The sequence below is a fragment of the Meles meles genome, chromosome 14 (genome assembly GCF_922984935.1).
Source record: "Meles meles chromosome 14, mMelMel3.1 paternal haplotype, whole genome shotgun sequence".
Lineage (NCBI taxonomy): Eukaryota > Metazoa > Chordata > Mammalia > Carnivora > Mustelidae > Meles > Meles meles.
Genome location: NC_060079.1, coordinates 57307410 through 57324779, shown reverse-complemented (window position 1 = coordinate 57324779; position 17370 = coordinate 57307410). Strand labels below are relative to the sequence as shown.

At 35.1% G+C, this 17370-nt stretch overlaps 1 protein-coding gene across 15 annotated transcripts in view; it reads left to right on the top strand.

The window, feature by feature from the left end:
• RBM26 (RNA binding motif protein 26) overlaps positions 1-17370 on the top strand; it is an 88559-nt gene that overhangs the window by 27892 nt on the left and 43297 nt on the right. For 8 of the 15 annotated variants that reach the window (XM_046028258.1, XM_046028252.1, XM_046028259.1 and 5 more), the window contains exons 2-9: positions 4314-4432; positions 5059-5195; positions 8084-8172; positions 9236-9453; positions 11416-11676; positions 12444-12683; positions 13118-13288; positions 13721-13876. In XM_046028258.1, the coding sequence (XP_045884214.1) occupies positions 4314-4432; positions 5059-5195; positions 8084-8172; positions 9236-9453; positions 11416-11676; positions 12444-12683; positions 13118-13288; positions 13721-13876 (1391 nt within the window). The remainder of the gene's footprint in view (positions 1-4313; positions 4433-5058; positions 5196-8083; positions 8173-9235; positions 9454-11415; positions 11677-12443; positions 12684-13117; positions 13289-13720; positions 13877-17370) is intronic. The other 7 variants (XM_046028262.1, XM_046028261.1, XM_046028256.1 and 4 more) reach the window with 3 other exon arrangements.

Here is a 17370-nt window from a genome sequence, read left to right as displayed (position 1 = left end):
TAAGATAGGGATGAAACCTGTCACTCAGTGCTCTTTGTACCTAAACATTTTCAAAATCTGTCCCTTCTCTCTGATCTGAAAGATTTCAGTCCCACTTTTCTTTCACTGTTTCTAGAATAATAGTAACATAGTATAGGGTAGAGTCTAGCTCTGACAAGACTGTTCATTGAAACTGCAAACTTGTCATCAACAATGGCAGCTGGTGCCATCAAGTACCACATGAACAGTCTCGCTTGCCATGGAGACATTTTTTTTTCAATAACCCCTTACTATCTTAATATAATTTTCTTTTGATTAGGTAATTTAAACATTTTTACTGCATTAATTTTGCATAGCATGTTGTTGGATGTTCAGATGAAGTAGCATTGGCACTTTTAATTAAAACATGGAAAAGAGAACACATATTTTGCCCTTTCTCCTTGATTTGTAATGTGGCATATTATTAAACCTCTGTAGTTCAGATAGTCTTTTACTTAGCTGTAATTTACAAGTACATATCTTTTTAAAAAAATATTGAATAGGAAATGACTATAGGATTTAAGAAAAATTGCCTCTCAAATGCCCATTTTGGCATTAAATGTGAAGTTATAAACCTTGTTTCTACTATATAATTTGTAACTTAACAAATTTTAAGAAGTAATTTGCCCTTTCAGACTGTTTCAAGGATTTAGAATTTTTGTGTATAGTAGTTGATTTGCTGTAGTTGGTTTTTATTGGTTTTTTATTCAGTTCAATAGCTTCCTATAAAAGATGTTGAGCAGTGATTGTTCAGGAATGATTTTGTCTTACTGTTTTTATAAAATTGTGGTCTGTAAACCATAATAATTACAGAAATCACAAAGGTCTTTTAATACATTTTTTTTATTTATTAGAGAGTTCAAACAGTGGGGAGTGGCAGAGGGAGAGGGAGAAGCAGACTCTCTGCTGAGCAGGGAACGAACATGGGGCTCAATCCCAGGACCCTGAAGTCATGACATGAGCTGAATGTGGACACCTGACTGAGCCGCCCAGGCACGCCTGTCTTTTTAACTGCTAAAATTTTATTTGGCTCAACCTGTCCTATTTAGAAAAGTAATGGAGTGGCAATGGAATAGATTTGGTGTTTAGTTAAGAGAAATGTAAAGTCACAGTTAAGTCATTAGGTCATTTTTAAGTTGAAAATTCACAACACTTAGACCAATGTTGAGTTAAACTATAGCATTTGGACTCAATGTGGAGACTGTAAATTTGTTCATTAACAGTGGTTGCAGTAAAACAGTATAACACAGTGGTAGTATTATGTTTCACATTGATTTTTCAATTAATTGAATATGTTTAGCTTGTTGCCTAGTTAAGTGTTTAGTTGACTGTGCTTATTCAGGTTACCTAACATGAATAGGCATTGTTTCATTATTTCTCATGCAGTATTACTGAATTGGTGGGTATATCTGTAAATACATCATGAGGTTATATTTGTCCCATTTCTTTGGGCTTATTTCATCACAGATGTAAGTATTTCTATACTCATTGTGATAAAACATAAAAAGTCATAAATCGTTTTGTCTATTTTTTAAAAATGTTCATTAAGTACATTGAAAAAAGAATTTCAAAGAAAAAGTCCTTAAAAATCTTTCATGTACCATTAAAATGGAATTTTTTCTTGATTCTTGTTTAAGTAATAGCCTTTTTCAAGTCATTGTAAATAAATGTAAATAGATCTATGAGAAAAGTATGATTACTGACAAATTACCCTTCAACTTAATTCAGTAACACAGCAGACATTTACCACCTCATGACATTTATCATCCCTGTGTCAGGAATTTGGAAGCAGGTTAGCTAAGTATTTCTGGCTCTGAATCATGAGATTGCAGTTAAGCTGTAGATCAGTTCTGCAGTCTTCTCAAGGTTCTACGGTGACTGTAGAATTCACTTCCAAGCTCATTCACATATGGCTACTGGAAAGAGATCACAGTGCTCTGACTGTTGACTAGAGTCCTCATTTCATTGCCACATGGTACTCTCCGTAAGGCTGCTTAACTGTCCTTGGAACATAGCAGCTGTTTTCTCTAGAAGTAATTCCAGAGTGAGAGCAAGGATGATGCCACAATACTTTGTAGTCCTAGTCTCTGAAGGTAGACACCCTCACTGCTGTTCTGTTTGTTTAGAAGCAAGTCCCAAAATTGTCTCAAAGGGTGGGGAATCAGGCTCTGCCTTGAAAGGGAGGAGGGAATAATCGGCAGACGTACTTAATGACCACAGTAATGTAAATTAGGAAGTCTTAGAACATATGATAAATGCTATATTAGTTCCTTAATAGAGTAGTTGTCAATTCTGATGCTGTGTTAGACTCATCTGTTTAGCCGCTACAGAACAACAAAGCAAAACACAAATGGTTTGAATTAGGTCTCTTGATTCACTTGGAGTCAGGTTTTTCTATAGGCGTTTTTTACTGTGCAACCAAAGCTCTTCTTTATCTTTTTAAAGATGGACTGTTTGATTCAGTGTCGTACGTTACTGCTGTTCTTTTGTAGAACTGTTACGGAATAGAGCTGAATACAGTATGTACAGTTCATGGCACAAACTAGGTGTTTGGTAGATATTAGTGTTTGGCTATTGCTATTGTTTTATTCTTATTTAACCTAACTTGTAAAGTGATCATTAATTAAATGGGTAACAATTTTAGCTTTGTCGAAAAACAATTATTTGGCTTTTTGTCAGGGTGGGCATGGCTCAGTCATCAAAAACTTTATTGCCTCACTCTGTTCCTCCTTCAGTTAGTCCCCACTGTCTTCCCCCATCCAAAAAAAAAAACCAAACCTGTAATGTTTGTTCGTACTTCCATATATTTATTATTCAAACATAAGCCAGTCCAAATACATAGTTTTTTCTCCGCCCCCCCCACACAAATGGTAACATGATGACCAGTTTTCTCTACCTTGCTTTTTAAACATAACAAATTGATAAGGAGAATTTCTGTGACAGAACACGTCCTCATTCTTTTTTGTGTCTTTTTGCTGTATTCATTCCCTAGTGTAGATTAGTATAATTTCTTTTTCCAGTCCCCTGTAAATGGACATTTTGCACATTTTTTATTTTGCAGTGAATGTGCCAGTGAATGACTTGTGTATGTGTATATACATACACTTGTATATACAAATTGTTGTATACGTAAGTATGTCTGTAAAGTAACTTCAGAGAAGTAGAATTGCTAGGTCATTTGCACTTGGTATTGTATGCTACCATTCCTTAGGGGCTACCAGTCTTCTCACAGCAGCCACAGTGTTTGAAAACTGCTTGTATCCCCATAGTCTTACCTCCAGAATATATTTTCATACCTTTACATTTGCCAGCTTTGTAACTGAAAAATTGTATTTCAGTATAGCTTAAGTTTGAATTTCTCTTATGGATGAGGGTGTATTCTTACTCATTTAGACTTATTTTTCTGTTTAGCATCTATTTGTATTATTTGTTTTCTTTCTCTTACGGTTTTGGTTTTACTGATAAAAACTGCGTATTAGGAGAATTCACCTTTTGGAATGGGACGCTTTTTTATTTGTCTTTTGACTCTTTCATTCCAAAGTTTTGCCTTTTTTTTTTTTTTTTTTTTTTTTTGGTGTAATCAAATTCTTATAGATTTCTGTCATTACTCAGAAAATTTTCATTACTCCAAAGTTATAAAATAACTTTCTTGTTTTTTTCCCTGATACTCTAGTGGTTTCATGTTTTTCAGTTTTAGATTTATTATGGTGTATGGAATCAGTTATGGAACCAACTTAGTTTTTAAATAGATAACTATCAACTTGTCTCATTATCGTTTATTGTGTAATTCATCCCTCATTCATTGACTTGGATGCCACCTTTATAAAATCAAAATTCATACATTTATTTATTTGGGTCTGTTTCTAAACCTGTCGTATGTTTTCAGGTTTTCTTTTAGTGCCCTCTCTATCTGGGTTTTCTAGCTAGTTCTTGGGGTAGAGGTAAGGAAGAGCGCTTTTTGTATTTTTATTCATTCCGTGCTGATAGTTTTTGATGGTACTGTGTCATAACTTCTCTTCTTAGCAATAATAAAGCCTACTGAGTTTAATACATATATTAGTACAAATGTGGAAGGATACAGAATAGTGGCTATGTATGTAATATAAAATATATTACTGTAAGGGAGAACTTAACATTTCTTTATTGCCTTCCATGGGTAGCTGCTTTTTACATATGTTAATCCACTTAACTATTTATCATACCAACTAAATCTGTAATTGGAATTTTTAGAATGTACAACTGTTTATGGCTAAATTTCCTTCAATATTGCTTTTTTTTTTTTTTCTTTTTTTCAGTTGTGATGCAGATCCATCAGCCCTAGCAAAATATGTTCTCGCTTTGGTAAAGAAAGACAAAAGTGAGAAAGAGTTAAAGGCATTATGTATTGATCAACTGGATGTATTTCTTCAAAAAGGTAACATCTTTAGTTTAAAAATACTAGTTTATTTTAATAAATCCTTTAAAGCAAGATTTACCATACTATTAAAGGAACTTAATAAGAGAATAGACTAATTGTAACAAAGTTGAAAAACAGTATTATTACTGATTATAGCTTATTTATAATGAAAACCTTTTTCATTAATATCTTTATTCTCTTTCTTAAAGCAAGCTGGTATTTTTCCTTAAAGGATTAAGTAAATGATTGCTTGTTTATTTAAAGATCGTGTTGCTTAAGAAACTACTTGGAATGTTAGCTTGATACAGCTTCTAACTTTTTTCACTTTGCTACTATCTAGATAATAATAAATTTTATGTTCAGCGCTCTGGGTGCAGGGTCAGAATCTAGTAATGGCTGGAAGTGACTGACCCAGAAGCTCTGGCCATTTTAGTTCCACTACCCTGAATTTGAATGGATTAATATTACCGTAAGAGTTGTGTCATGACTCACTGGTTGGGAAGCTGTTGGTCTTAATATATTTCCATAGTTATAAAAGTCAGTGTATACTTCATCATATTGAACTCTGATGTGTAGAAGAGGAGGATTCAGTCTTAGCAAGTGTCTTTAATCTGCATTTTTTTGGTCTTGGTTTTTGTTTTTAGAGACACAGATATTTGTGGAAAAGCTTTTTGATGCTGTGAATACAAAGAGTTATCTACCTCCTCCAGAGCAGCCATCATCAGGAAGCTTAAAGGTAGAATTTTTTCAGCACCAAGAAAAAGATATTAAAAAAGAAGAGGTAAGGATTTGTGTGTTAAACCTTAGATGTTCTTTTAAAATATAAGGAATCATTAAACTGAGTTTTACTTTCTGATTTTGTGTCAAGGATCTTCAGGATCATCTCTAGGAGCAGTCATAGAACTTAGCACTTAGTCACAGTCATGCCTATGACTTCTTACATCAAAATCAGCAAAAAGAAAAAGTAGGTGTTGCACAGTCTGGGGGAAGACAGACGTAAGCTTCCAGAGACTTCTCCTAGGAGAGTCACAAAGGATGCACGTAACAAGTAGTTTAAACACATTTGAACAAGGGAAGCTCATTAGAGACTCAGTGTCCAGGGTTTTTATTTGAGGCTGGTCACAGATGCACCTTCTGCCTACTATGTACTAAAATTGCGATTTCCCGGAGGAAAGCATGTGTTCAGCTTAGAGCCATATCAGTGACACAAAACAATTCAGGCATATGGTGAGCTATTATTATCAGGGAATGATGGGAACCCTCCAGAAATCAAAGTTCACAGATACCAGCCTAGAGCCTACCTTATAAGAAGCAGGCCTTTCTAAAGATAACAGTCTCAGGCTTGTTTTTTAACTGTTTTCTGCATAGTATCTTATATCTGTGGACTCTTATTATCTGTGTTCTGTGAAAATAGTTAGATTAACATTAGACTGATTTGCTCTGTCCTGCCTGCATTTTGTAGGGGACTGTTTTTAAGGTAGTCATGTTTAAAGACCACAGGGCAGTGGGCATGACTTCATCCTTTAAGAGATTTTGAAGAGTTTACCTTTTATACAAGATTGCCATTCTTGCTTAATAATCATAAAAATTCAGATCTTCTCAATTTGATGTTTAAAGATTGTAAATTCGAGTAAAACTAATTGACAGTTAAGCTGATATATTTCTGCAGTTAGTCTTGCTTTAGGTCAAATAAATCTTGGTTAAATTTTTGCTTTATCAGTCAGTGCTTTATGAGCTTGAAAATGTTACTTTTCCAAGCCTTAGTCTGCTTAGCTGTGAAATGGAAATATATAGGGTTTTTTTGAGGAATAATAAAATTTGTCTCTTAAGCACTTGGTGTAGTGTGTAGCTCATAGTAGGTTCTCAATAAATGGCAGTTCCTATTATTGTTGAGAGATTGTTGTGTGGTGGAAGATGTGATTGGGTTTTTTCCCCTCATACTCTTTTTTTTCTTTACAGATTATGTAAGTAATATTTATTATGTAATAATATAAATATATGTATAACTTTACATAGTAATTCTCAAATATATTTTTATTTCTGTATCTGAACATATTTACACACATGTACATGTATATAGTTACACAGACGTGCCCATAAAACACCTCCATTACTTCTCTGTGTAAGGGAAAACCAGAAATAATTTTGTGCGTATTTTATACCTAACAGTAGGGGTTCTGTTCTGTTAATAAGGAGGAAAGGAATAGTGGCTGTGGTGCTGGCACACTGCTTATACCACATAGAGATGCACAATAATTTATTTAAGTTTTGCTCACCAATGGAAGTTTGGTGGGTTAGTTCTAGATTTTGCTGTTGCAAATCATATTTTAATTCTTAGATAATCTTAAGCAGTCTTCTCTTGATTTGAGAAGCAGTAAGAAGTCTATCTCCAAAATGAGTTAGTGGCAAAAACCTTAGTCCTACGTCTATTGACATAATAATATTTCTCCACAGTTTTCTTGACCAATTGTGAAGGATATTTATCCCTGATCTTTCAGAACTGTCAAAATGTCAGATGACAACCTGGATTTAAAATACCGTGGGTATAGTAAAAGTTCCCAGTTGAGCATGTACTGTGGAATATGATGATCTCTCAACATAAATTACTCGCGAGTGTGTGTTGAAGCAAGTAGAAGGGAAAAGGTGCATTGTACCCTGTTTTGTTTTGTTTTGTTTTTTGGGTGGGAAAGGGTCGAAATGGGTGGGGAAAGGAGAATGAAAGTATTTATAAGTACAAAAAGACCGTTAAAAAAAAAAAAAGGCTTTTAAGCAGTGTTTTCCAGAGTTTGGCCTATTGATAGATTTCCATTTAATTTATCACCCAACATTGGACACTTCTGACAGTAAGAGACTTTTACCCAGAGGGGTATTGGAACAACTGGCATAAACTGGGACATTGTTATTATCCTGCAGACTGCCTGCATCAGATTGTCTTAGAGTTCTCATTAAAAGTGCAAAATCTTGAGTCCTGTCGTATTTACAGAAGCCACATGTTCAGTATTTCCTGTATTTGTTTGTCCTCTAAATCTTTTTTTTCTAGTAACACCTGTTAATTTCCTATATAACCAGTGTTTTGGACAGTATAGCATGGAAAATTCTGGCCTCAGAAAAGTAGCACTGATAAAGGGAATGTTTTCCAGGGCTGCTTTCTGTAATAATATAATACGAATGGAGGCCCCTTGTAGGAAAGAGGAATATATAGCTGCCATACTTCTGAGAACTGGAGAGCTGTTTGATCTTATGTATCATTTTTTCTTATATCTCTTTTTCTGACTTGGTTAGTTCTAATGTATTCTGCTATATTTCCTAATGTGTTTGGTGCCAGGCCAAATCCGTGAAACCAAAACAAGAGTGTGTGTTGAAATTTGGAAAGAATTAAAATTTACTTTCTACTAATAATGTTAAAATGAGGACATTGGTCTAAGTGTTTTCCCACCACTATTATCTAAGATAAACATTTCTGAGTTTCTTTAGCATTCACTTTAACTTTCAGCAAGCCTTTCTTCTGTGGTTAAATTAAGTGATTGTACTTAGAAGAGAAATTTTTTTTAATGCTTTTAGAAAAGAACAATTTCACGTCTGTATTTTAATGTCAATTAAATCATTGAAATAGTAACATGGCAAGGAATAATTTGCTAAACTTAATGCGTATTTTTCTTTGTATATCAGATCACAAAGGAGGAAGAGCGAGAGAAGAAGTTTTCCAGAAGGCTAAATCATAGTCCTCCCCAGTCAAGTTCCCGATACAGAGAAAATAGGTGATTGATTGATTGAACCATGTTCAGTGTTTAGACATTGGATATCTTTTTTTTTTTTTAAGATTTTATTTATTTATTTGACAGAGATCACAAGTAGACAGAGAGGCAGGCAGAGAGAGAGAGAGGGAAGCAGGCTCCCTGCTGAGCAGAGAGCCTGATGCGGGACTCGATCCCAGGACCCTGAGACCATGACCTGAGCTGAAGGCAGCGGCTTAATCCACTGGGCCACCCAGGCGCCCCGAGACATTGGATATCTTTTATATGAATGCTTAGACTTGATTATCTTTCACCTAGGGGCAAGTAATATCTACTCTTCTGTTGGTCTAGGAAAGTGTAACTCATTTCCTTTCTTACAAAGAATATCTATGTCAGATTCGTAGGTCCTGGAAGTGAGATCTGGGCTAGTGCTTAAAAATTATTATGGTATTTATTTCTAACTTCAAATTCCAGTGAAATCTTAATATGAGAACTTTTTTTTTTTTAAAGATTTTTATTTATCTGACAGAGAGATCACAAGTAGGCAGAGAGGCAGGCAGAGAGAGAGGGGGAAGCAGGTCCCCACCGAGGAGAGAGCCCGATGTGGGGCTCGATCCCAGGACCCTGAGATCATGACCTGAGCTGAAGGCAGAGGCTTTAACCCACTGAGCCACCCAGGCGCCCTGAGAACTTTTTTTGCATGAAGTTTCCCTTTAGTGTGAATAAATTATTTTTCCCATTGGATTTCAGAAGCATTTAGTGTGGGCAATAGGTGGGCTGCGCCTTTAAGTATGAGGTTATGTGTGTACAGGACACCGTGTGCTAGAAGACGGCATGTACTGATTCTAAATGTATAGACGTCTTCGTGTATAAGGGTAAGGATTGAGACTTTGACAGTTTTTTCCCTTTAAAGGGGTTTTAGAGTTCTTGAGCAGATCACGTTCAGTTTTTCAATTTGAGTTTCCTAAATATGTGGTGGAATAAAGAATCATGATGTTTACAGGAATTAAATGTGACTTTCGCATTTAATGAGTTTTTTCTGTATCCACTTAATTATTTTCCTAAAAGTGATCGTTTATTTCTTTAGAAGTCGTGATGAGAGGAAAAAAGATGATCGTTCTCGCAAAAGAGATTATGATCGAAACCCTCCTCGAAGAGATTCATATAGAGACCGGTACAATAGAAGACGAGGCCGAAGTCGCAGTTATAGCAGGAGTCGGAGTCGAAGTTGGAGTAAAGAGAGACTTCGTGACCGGGATAGGGATAGAAGCAGGACTAGAAGCAGAAGCAGAACACGAAGCCGGGGTAAATAATCCACATATATGTGTGTTCTGATTAGCATTCTTCTTTTGTGAATAAGCTATATTTGAGGATTTTAAAAATGGTTTTAATTTTTGTCAGCGTTGTCTTCGTTTTTCTATTTTGATGTATTTTGTGGTCTAAGTGAATGTTTTTTAAAAAATTTCCTTTAAAAATTTATTCAATTCTTATTAAAACCACAGTGAATCACCACTACATGCCCATTATAATGACTAAAAGTAAAAAAGCTGACTTTATTTAATACTGGTAAGGATAGAGGTAAACTGAAATTCTCTGGGAAACACTTTCACAGTATCTGAAATTTAAATCTACACCTACCAAATAACCCAGCCATCCCAACTCCAACGTATTTATGTAAGAGAAACAAAAGTGTATTTCCACACAAAGACTGTACGCAAATGATCATGGTACCTTCCTTTGAAATAGACAGAAACTAGAAACAACCCAGATGTCATGTGAGAGTGGATAAACTGATGGATCCATACCGTGGAAGAAAAGAATGGAACTTTTGGTATATGTCACAAAAGGATGAATCTCTAATAATGCTAAGTGAAAGAAGCCAGACAAAAAAGAATATACATGCATATAAAGTTTTAGAAAATGCAAACTAATCTCTGGTGACAGGAAACAAATTATTGGTTGCCTGGGATGGAGTAAAGGGTGGAGAATTATCAAGGAGTGCAAGGATATTTTGGGGGGTGATGAATATCTATATATATAATTTTGGTTATGTTTGGTTTCACATGTATATACATAAAATTCATTAAATTGTATAAATCTGTTCAGTTTATTATATAAGAGTTACATTTTAAAATCAGGAAAACAGTTAAAATTCTCATTTCAGGTGAATATATTGGGAAGAGCATGTCACTTCCAACATTTTTTTTTTTTTTTTATACTAATGGATCAAGAGAGAGATTTCTATTTTTTTTTTTAAATATTTTATTTATTTGACAGAGAGAAATCACAACTAGGCAGAGAGGCAGGCAGAGAGAGAGGAGGAAGCAGGCTCCCTGCGGAGCAGAGAGCCTGATGCGGGGCTCGATCCCAGGACCCCGGGATCATGACCCGAGCCGAAGGCAGAGGCTTTAACCCACTGAGCCACCCAGGCGCCCCCACTTCCAACATTTTATTTTCCACTGTGTGTTATTTGAAAGGAAGATACTGGAGGCAATAAAACAACTAAAACACTTTCAAGTAAAACACCTTTACTCAAAGTTAGATTTTTGCTATTCTTTTAGCCTTTACTGTACAGTCACCTTTAGTCTTTGGGAAATAATATTTATGGCCTTTGTATATGCTTTATGCTTTTACGGTTTCCCTGGTGTTTTCCCTTTCTGTGATCTAGGTATACTGGGTCTTTTCTGCATATTGCTTCACTTAACTAATCTCCTTAATTCCTTTTCTCTCTCCTTGGGACCATACATAGCCCAGTTAATGGTTTTTTTCATGTTTAGTGTGAACTCCTTTACCTTTCTCTTGGCTCATCTGTTTCCATCTTCAATAAATAGTTTTTCACTACTAATATTATAAATAGTGTATACTATTTATTTAAAAACCCATGCTAGGATCTTTAAGTGAATTACAACTCAATTCGTCACAGAAAAAAATAACCGTACTTTATTGTATATTTTGTTTTGTGGGCTGAAGTTACTTACGCATACTAAGATTGCACTGAAGAAAATAAAAAATCTCTTTTCCGTAAACAGCACTCCAAGGAGAAAAAGCTCATTAAGCACAGCAAATTTTGTGTGATTTTATACTTCAGGTCATATTGAAAAAAAAAAGCTTATCTTGGAACATTGTGTATTCACTTAGTAGTTTTTAAAGAAAAGGAGGCTTGTGTACAATGTGAACGTTTTCTCTGTGTTTAGCAAAAATACCACGATTTTGTATATCTGTGACTTTTTTTATATAGTTTTATAAATTATTTATATTTTGTTGCAGAAAGGGATCTAGTAAAACCTAAATATGACCTGGATAGAACAGATCCACTAGAAAATAATTATACTCCAGTCTCTTCGGTACCAAATATTTCATCTGGTCACTACCCTGTACCTACTTTGAGCAGCACTATTACAGTAATTGCTCCTACTCATCATGGTAATAACACTACCGAAAGTTGGTCTGAATTTCATGAAGACCAAGTGGACCATAACTCCTATGTAAGACCACCAATGCCAAAGAAACGGTGTAGAGACTATGATGGTAAGTCTTTTACTGTTTCCTGAAGTACTGAATTAGTATTTCCAGTTGACTAAATTCTGTAAGTTTAGGTTGCACAGTTATTCATGGACAGCCCAGTTAATGGTGGTAAGTTAGTCTTGGGCACTTCTTGAATTCTTCAGTATTATTTAAACCTTTATTAGTCACTACTGACTATTGTATATCTGTCTAAAGACAATGCTTCTTTACACATAAGTCTTAATATATTTTTGGAGTTTACCAAACAAGAGTAGAATCTACTGAGTTGTTATCTGGGAATCTGCTACTGAAACATTCTTGACAAAACTCACTTCTTTCGAAATAAATGGTTATTGGCTTGTAATTAGAACCTAGAAATGTGAATATCACCTATAAGAATTTTATAAATGAAGACTCAAAGTTTTACTGTAAAAGCTTTGTAAATTTTAGTAAAGTTATAGTTGCATTATTCTCAGAGTTTTAAGTGAAATTTAAATAAAGGAAATGAAAAATAAATAAAGGAATTGCTTCTAATGACAAAGTATGTAAAAGTTTTATGCCCACTTGCTAGCTAGGTATACTCATTTTAATTTGTGGATATATTTTTTAATGTGTTTGTTAGCTATATTTACATCATAAGTATTTTATGTTACTGGAAATTAGCTCTTGTGTTATGGTTAGTTATACTGGCCCAATATTAAAAATATTCTTCTTTTTAAATATCTTACCTTTGTTAACTTATAGAATATTTATCTGACACTTTCCATGTTTCTAATTATTCTTGCTTATAGAAAAGGGTTTCTGTATGAGAGGAGACATGTGCCCTTTTGACCATGGAAGTGACCCTGTAGTTGTAGAAGATGTGAATCTTCCTGGCATGCTGCCTTTCCCAGCACAGCCGCCAGTTGTTGAAGGACCACCTCCTCCTGGGCTTCCCCCACCTCCACCAATTCTTACACCTCCACCTGTGAATCTGAGACCCCCAGTGCCTCCGCCAGGCCCATTACCACCCAGCCTACCACCTGTCACAGGTAAGTAAATATATTTGTTTGCCAGTACCCATTATCTCTGTCCATTCATAGCCTTTTTAGTAGCCATTCATAGCCTTAATAGTTTGATGCTTGCTTTTGTTAAAAATACCTGAAATAATCCTAAAGATGCCTGCTAGAAACCAAGGGCAAGATACTCTTATTTAGAATATACCCGCACTTTGCAGGCATTGCCAAACCTATGGTTTACTGTGGTTTGGAGGGGCCCTGACTTAGCACATCCCCAACGAATCCCAGCTCTCAGTAGTTCTTTATAGCTTAAGACAAACCTGTTTTGGAATACAGTAAAAGGATATTTTACCCTAGAAAACTAATATAGTTATAAGAATTTGAGTTTATAGATACTATAATTTTGCTGATAAATGAGAATATCTTGTTTGGATATACAATAACTTATTTTATTTGTTTGCTTTCAGATGATATTTCTTATTCTTTGGTTTTGACAGGACCACCACCTCCACTTCCTCCTTTGCAGCCATCTGGCATGGATGCTCCCCCAAACTCTGCAACCAGTTCTGTTCCTACTGTAGTAACAACTGGCATTCATCACCAGCCTCCTCCTGCTCCACCCTCTCTTTTCACTGCAGGTGCAGTTTTGCCCCTCTTTATATTCATAATGTAGTGAGGGTTTAGAGCAGAGTTTTAGATAAGGAATTTAAAAATGTCTAGAGAGTGACTAGCTCTATTAGTTTTATTTTTCTTAGTAAAATCATATAGAATAAAATGTAGGCATGGGGAATATATATTAAATATAAGTCCTTGGGATTTTTAAAAGACTAAGTTTTATGTATGTGTGTATATATGTATATATAATTACATATATTATATATACATATATATAAAAAATTTCTTTTACTGTGATATTTTCTATTTAACTTTTTATTTTTATAAAACTAAATTTTCTTTTTAATACATGTAGCATGTAAGCTCTGTATTAGTAATGTTATATAAGTTACTTTTTCTTTTATCAGTATTAAAAAATTACCAAGTGGTGTTTTATAATTGTTTTTTAATTACAGTTTTTGTATTACCAGATACATATGACACAGATGGCTACAATCCTGAAGCCCCAAGCATAACAAACACTTCCAGACCTATGTATAGACACAGAGTGCACGCACAAAGGCCTAACTTGATAGGACTAACATCAGGGGATATGGATTTGCCACCCAGAGGTACTATGATTAATCTTTTCTTCTTATTTTCATATCAAGAGTGGCAAACGTTTATAAAGAATATGGCCCTGCATTTATTGGGGTTGAATAAGGGATGATGATTAAGTTTATTCCTCTGATCCTTTGGTCTTTCTTAAGAGAAAAGGTAATGTGTAGTTTTCTATTTGTGTTACTGGTGACACTTTATTCTGTCACCGGAGGGGAAAGGAATTTCCTGAAAGTGCATACTTTTTTCTTTTTAAAGAAGAATAAATTTAAAAAAAATTTTTTTAAGACTATTTATTTCAGAGAGTGAGGGAGCATGCGAGAGAAAGAGAGAGAGAGAGACAGAGAAATCACAAGCTGGGGGGAGGATGAGGCAGAGGCTGAGGGAGAAGCAGATTCCCCAGAGCCTGACTCAGAGCTCAGTCCCAGGGCCCTGTGATCATGATCTGAGCTGAAGTCAGATGCTTAACCGACTGAGCCAACCAGGTGCCCCCAAAATACATATTTTTTTAGGTAGCTTTTTGGGGAGTTATTTTTTTTTATCATTTGCAGTCTTTTAAAAGAAGATTTATTTTATTTATTTAAGGCGGGGAGGGGCAGAGAGGGAGAGAGAATATTAAGCAGACTCCATGCCCGGCATGGAGCCTTATATGGGGCTTGATATCACAACCCTGACTGAGATCGTGACCTGAGCTTAAATCAAGAGAAATGGAGAGTCAGACATTTAACTGTGCCACTCTTGCGCTTTTGAAAGTAATGATTTAGGGGTGCTGGGTAGCTCAGTCAGTTAAAGCACCTGCCTTTGGCTGGGATAGTGATCTCAGGGGTCATCGGATCGAGAATGCTTTAATTCCTGAAGAGTTTTTTGTAGATTGGATAATGAAATAAGTTTTACAAGCTTCTACAAACTTGTGCTTGATACATATTTTACATAGAAGAATTTGTTACTGGTTTGATCATAATATTTTAATCAAAAGGACTTATGTTTTTGGAAGTGACTTAATCAGCTTTTAAAATTTTCTTAGAGCGGGGGCGCCTGGGTGGCTCAGTGGGTTAAAGCCTCTGCCTTCGGCTCAGGTCATGATCTCAGGGTCCTGGGATTGAGCCCCGCATCGGGCTCTCTGCTCAGCGGGGAGCCTGCTTCCTCCTCTCTGCCTGCCTCTCTGCCTGCTTGTGATCTCTTTCTCTGTCAAATAAATAAATAAAATCTTTAAAAAAAAAAAATTAGAGGGGACAGACCTTTTGATAAAATTTCTAAATGAGAAAAGATAAGAGTTTAGATGAGGAAGTCGCAAGCTGGGGCAGCAAAACTGCTCTGCTAGAAGTACAAACTGATAGGTTTAGAGGAAGGGAGAAAGGTTACATTAATTTGAAAGAGGGAGCGTTGGGTACAGATATCAGGAAGTGAGGGTTGTCATCCATAACGGAAAATATATGTAGGCCAATAAAATATATTTTTTCCCTAACTACTTCAACTAACTTTTAAATCCCATTTTCTTTGTAGTCTTGCCTTATCTTTTTTTTCTAGTAACCAAAAAAAAAAAAAAAAGATTCATGATTGATGCCTCATCAATCATGAATAAAACTACAACTTGTTGAATGGTAGTGCTTAATGTGGTTTAGTAAACTTGTGAATATTTATACTTAGCGTTTTTGTATTTGCTCATTGAAATGATCAAATTCTGCATCTAACTTGAGTGTTCAGGGGACTTTTTGTTACAGAGGTATGAGGAACATTATAATTTATAACCAATTTAATTTATATCATCTAATTTTATAGGAAAGCATTTCACGTGGATGTCACTTTTCTCTCACACTTTTTAAATTCTCATTGAGGAATTCTAATAGCTATCATTAACAACAACAGAAGAAAAATTTTTTTAGAGTTTTATATAAGGGATAAGATTGTTTATAAATGGAAATTATAAGCCACTTAAGATTGTGGCTTTTCATCTCCCAAGTCTCTCCTGCCTAGTTCAGAGAAAACCCCATTCTTCTTTGGTCATTGCTTAGAACCTTTCTTTTCATCATACTTATAGTCTTTGCTTTTACTGGAACCTCCTACTTGAAGTCATCTCTTTCTTACCTTGCTGCTTAGGTGTGGCAAAAATATATGCTACTACAGATCAATATTAGACTCATTCCAATGCCAGGCAAACTTTTTTGATGGTGGTCAAGAAAAGGAAGAAGGATCATGTTCCTTACATAAATCTCTTACCATGTAGAAGTTGCAGTTATGGTAATTTCAGCTCCACGTGTGTAGTTAAAAGTTATGGGAAGTGGCCCCATTGAGAGAGCAGTGTCAAGTATGTATGGTTAGAAATTCGAACGCCTTTTCCTATACATTCATTTTATATGGTGATTATTTTTGTACTGTTCTTCATATATATCACATGGTATTTTTGTAATGTGGTTTAGGAATATATTCTCCACTAATAACACTGTTTTTATGTGCCACAGAACTGATTTAGCACCCCATTTTAATTGAGTAGTACCTATATTTTTATTTCCTCATCTTTTCTCATTCTTCCTCCCCCCTCCCCCCCAAATATTCTCATCTTTTGCCCATTTGGTTTGAAACTTATTTTCCTGGATGGTGACAGATACATAATTAAAAGTTTTTATATTATTTATTACATAATTAGTGTACATTTCTTACTATCTATAGATGATAGACTTAATTTAAATTTGTTATAGGCTATTATGCGATAATTACATTGTTCCATACTTTAAACTTGATGGGGAATCATCATCACTAAACAAAAGAAAAAATTTAGGCCCATTGATACCTTAGAATTACTAATAAAAGTGCGTGAGAGGCCCTGAGAATTGTTCTTTTCAGATTTCTAAGGAGGTAGAGAATTGGATAGGTGTTCCTTGACGAGATATAGGTAGGAGTAAGGGCTAAGTGGTTTTCCATTTGCTGTCAACAAAACCAGGGCTAAAAATTTTAAGCATAAAAACAATTTATTAAAAGGATACTATGGGGGAAAACTCAGTGTGTATGTAACTAATAGACTCATTTGCTAATTGAATACCAAGAGGAATTTATTTCCATTTTTAATACTCCTTAAATAAATAACAATGAAAGACAGTCTGAGTCAGAGAATATAGATGAATTGGAACAAACACATCACAATGACTAGGGGAGAATATATCACTGCCTTTCTTAGTGAACCTTCAGATAAAGAACATATTAAAGTAAAAAAGGATATTTGATAACTCAAAAACTTTAAGAAAGTCAGTGAACCGGATTGGGAGGCAAGAGTAAGGCCACAAATCCTGTTGCAGAACTGGTCTTGCGAAGGTGCCACTGAGCAAAGAAGCTGCCAACTTGCACTGTGAATATCACCAGTGTTAGATAGTGGATGTTTCTTTCCACCTCATCTGCTATGGAAACATAGGATGATTTAGCCAGAGAAAGGGAGTAGTAAAGCAATTACATTCCATAATACTTTAGAGAAACTGAAAACTTGATGACTGGAACAGGGAGTGAGATATGTGGAGGG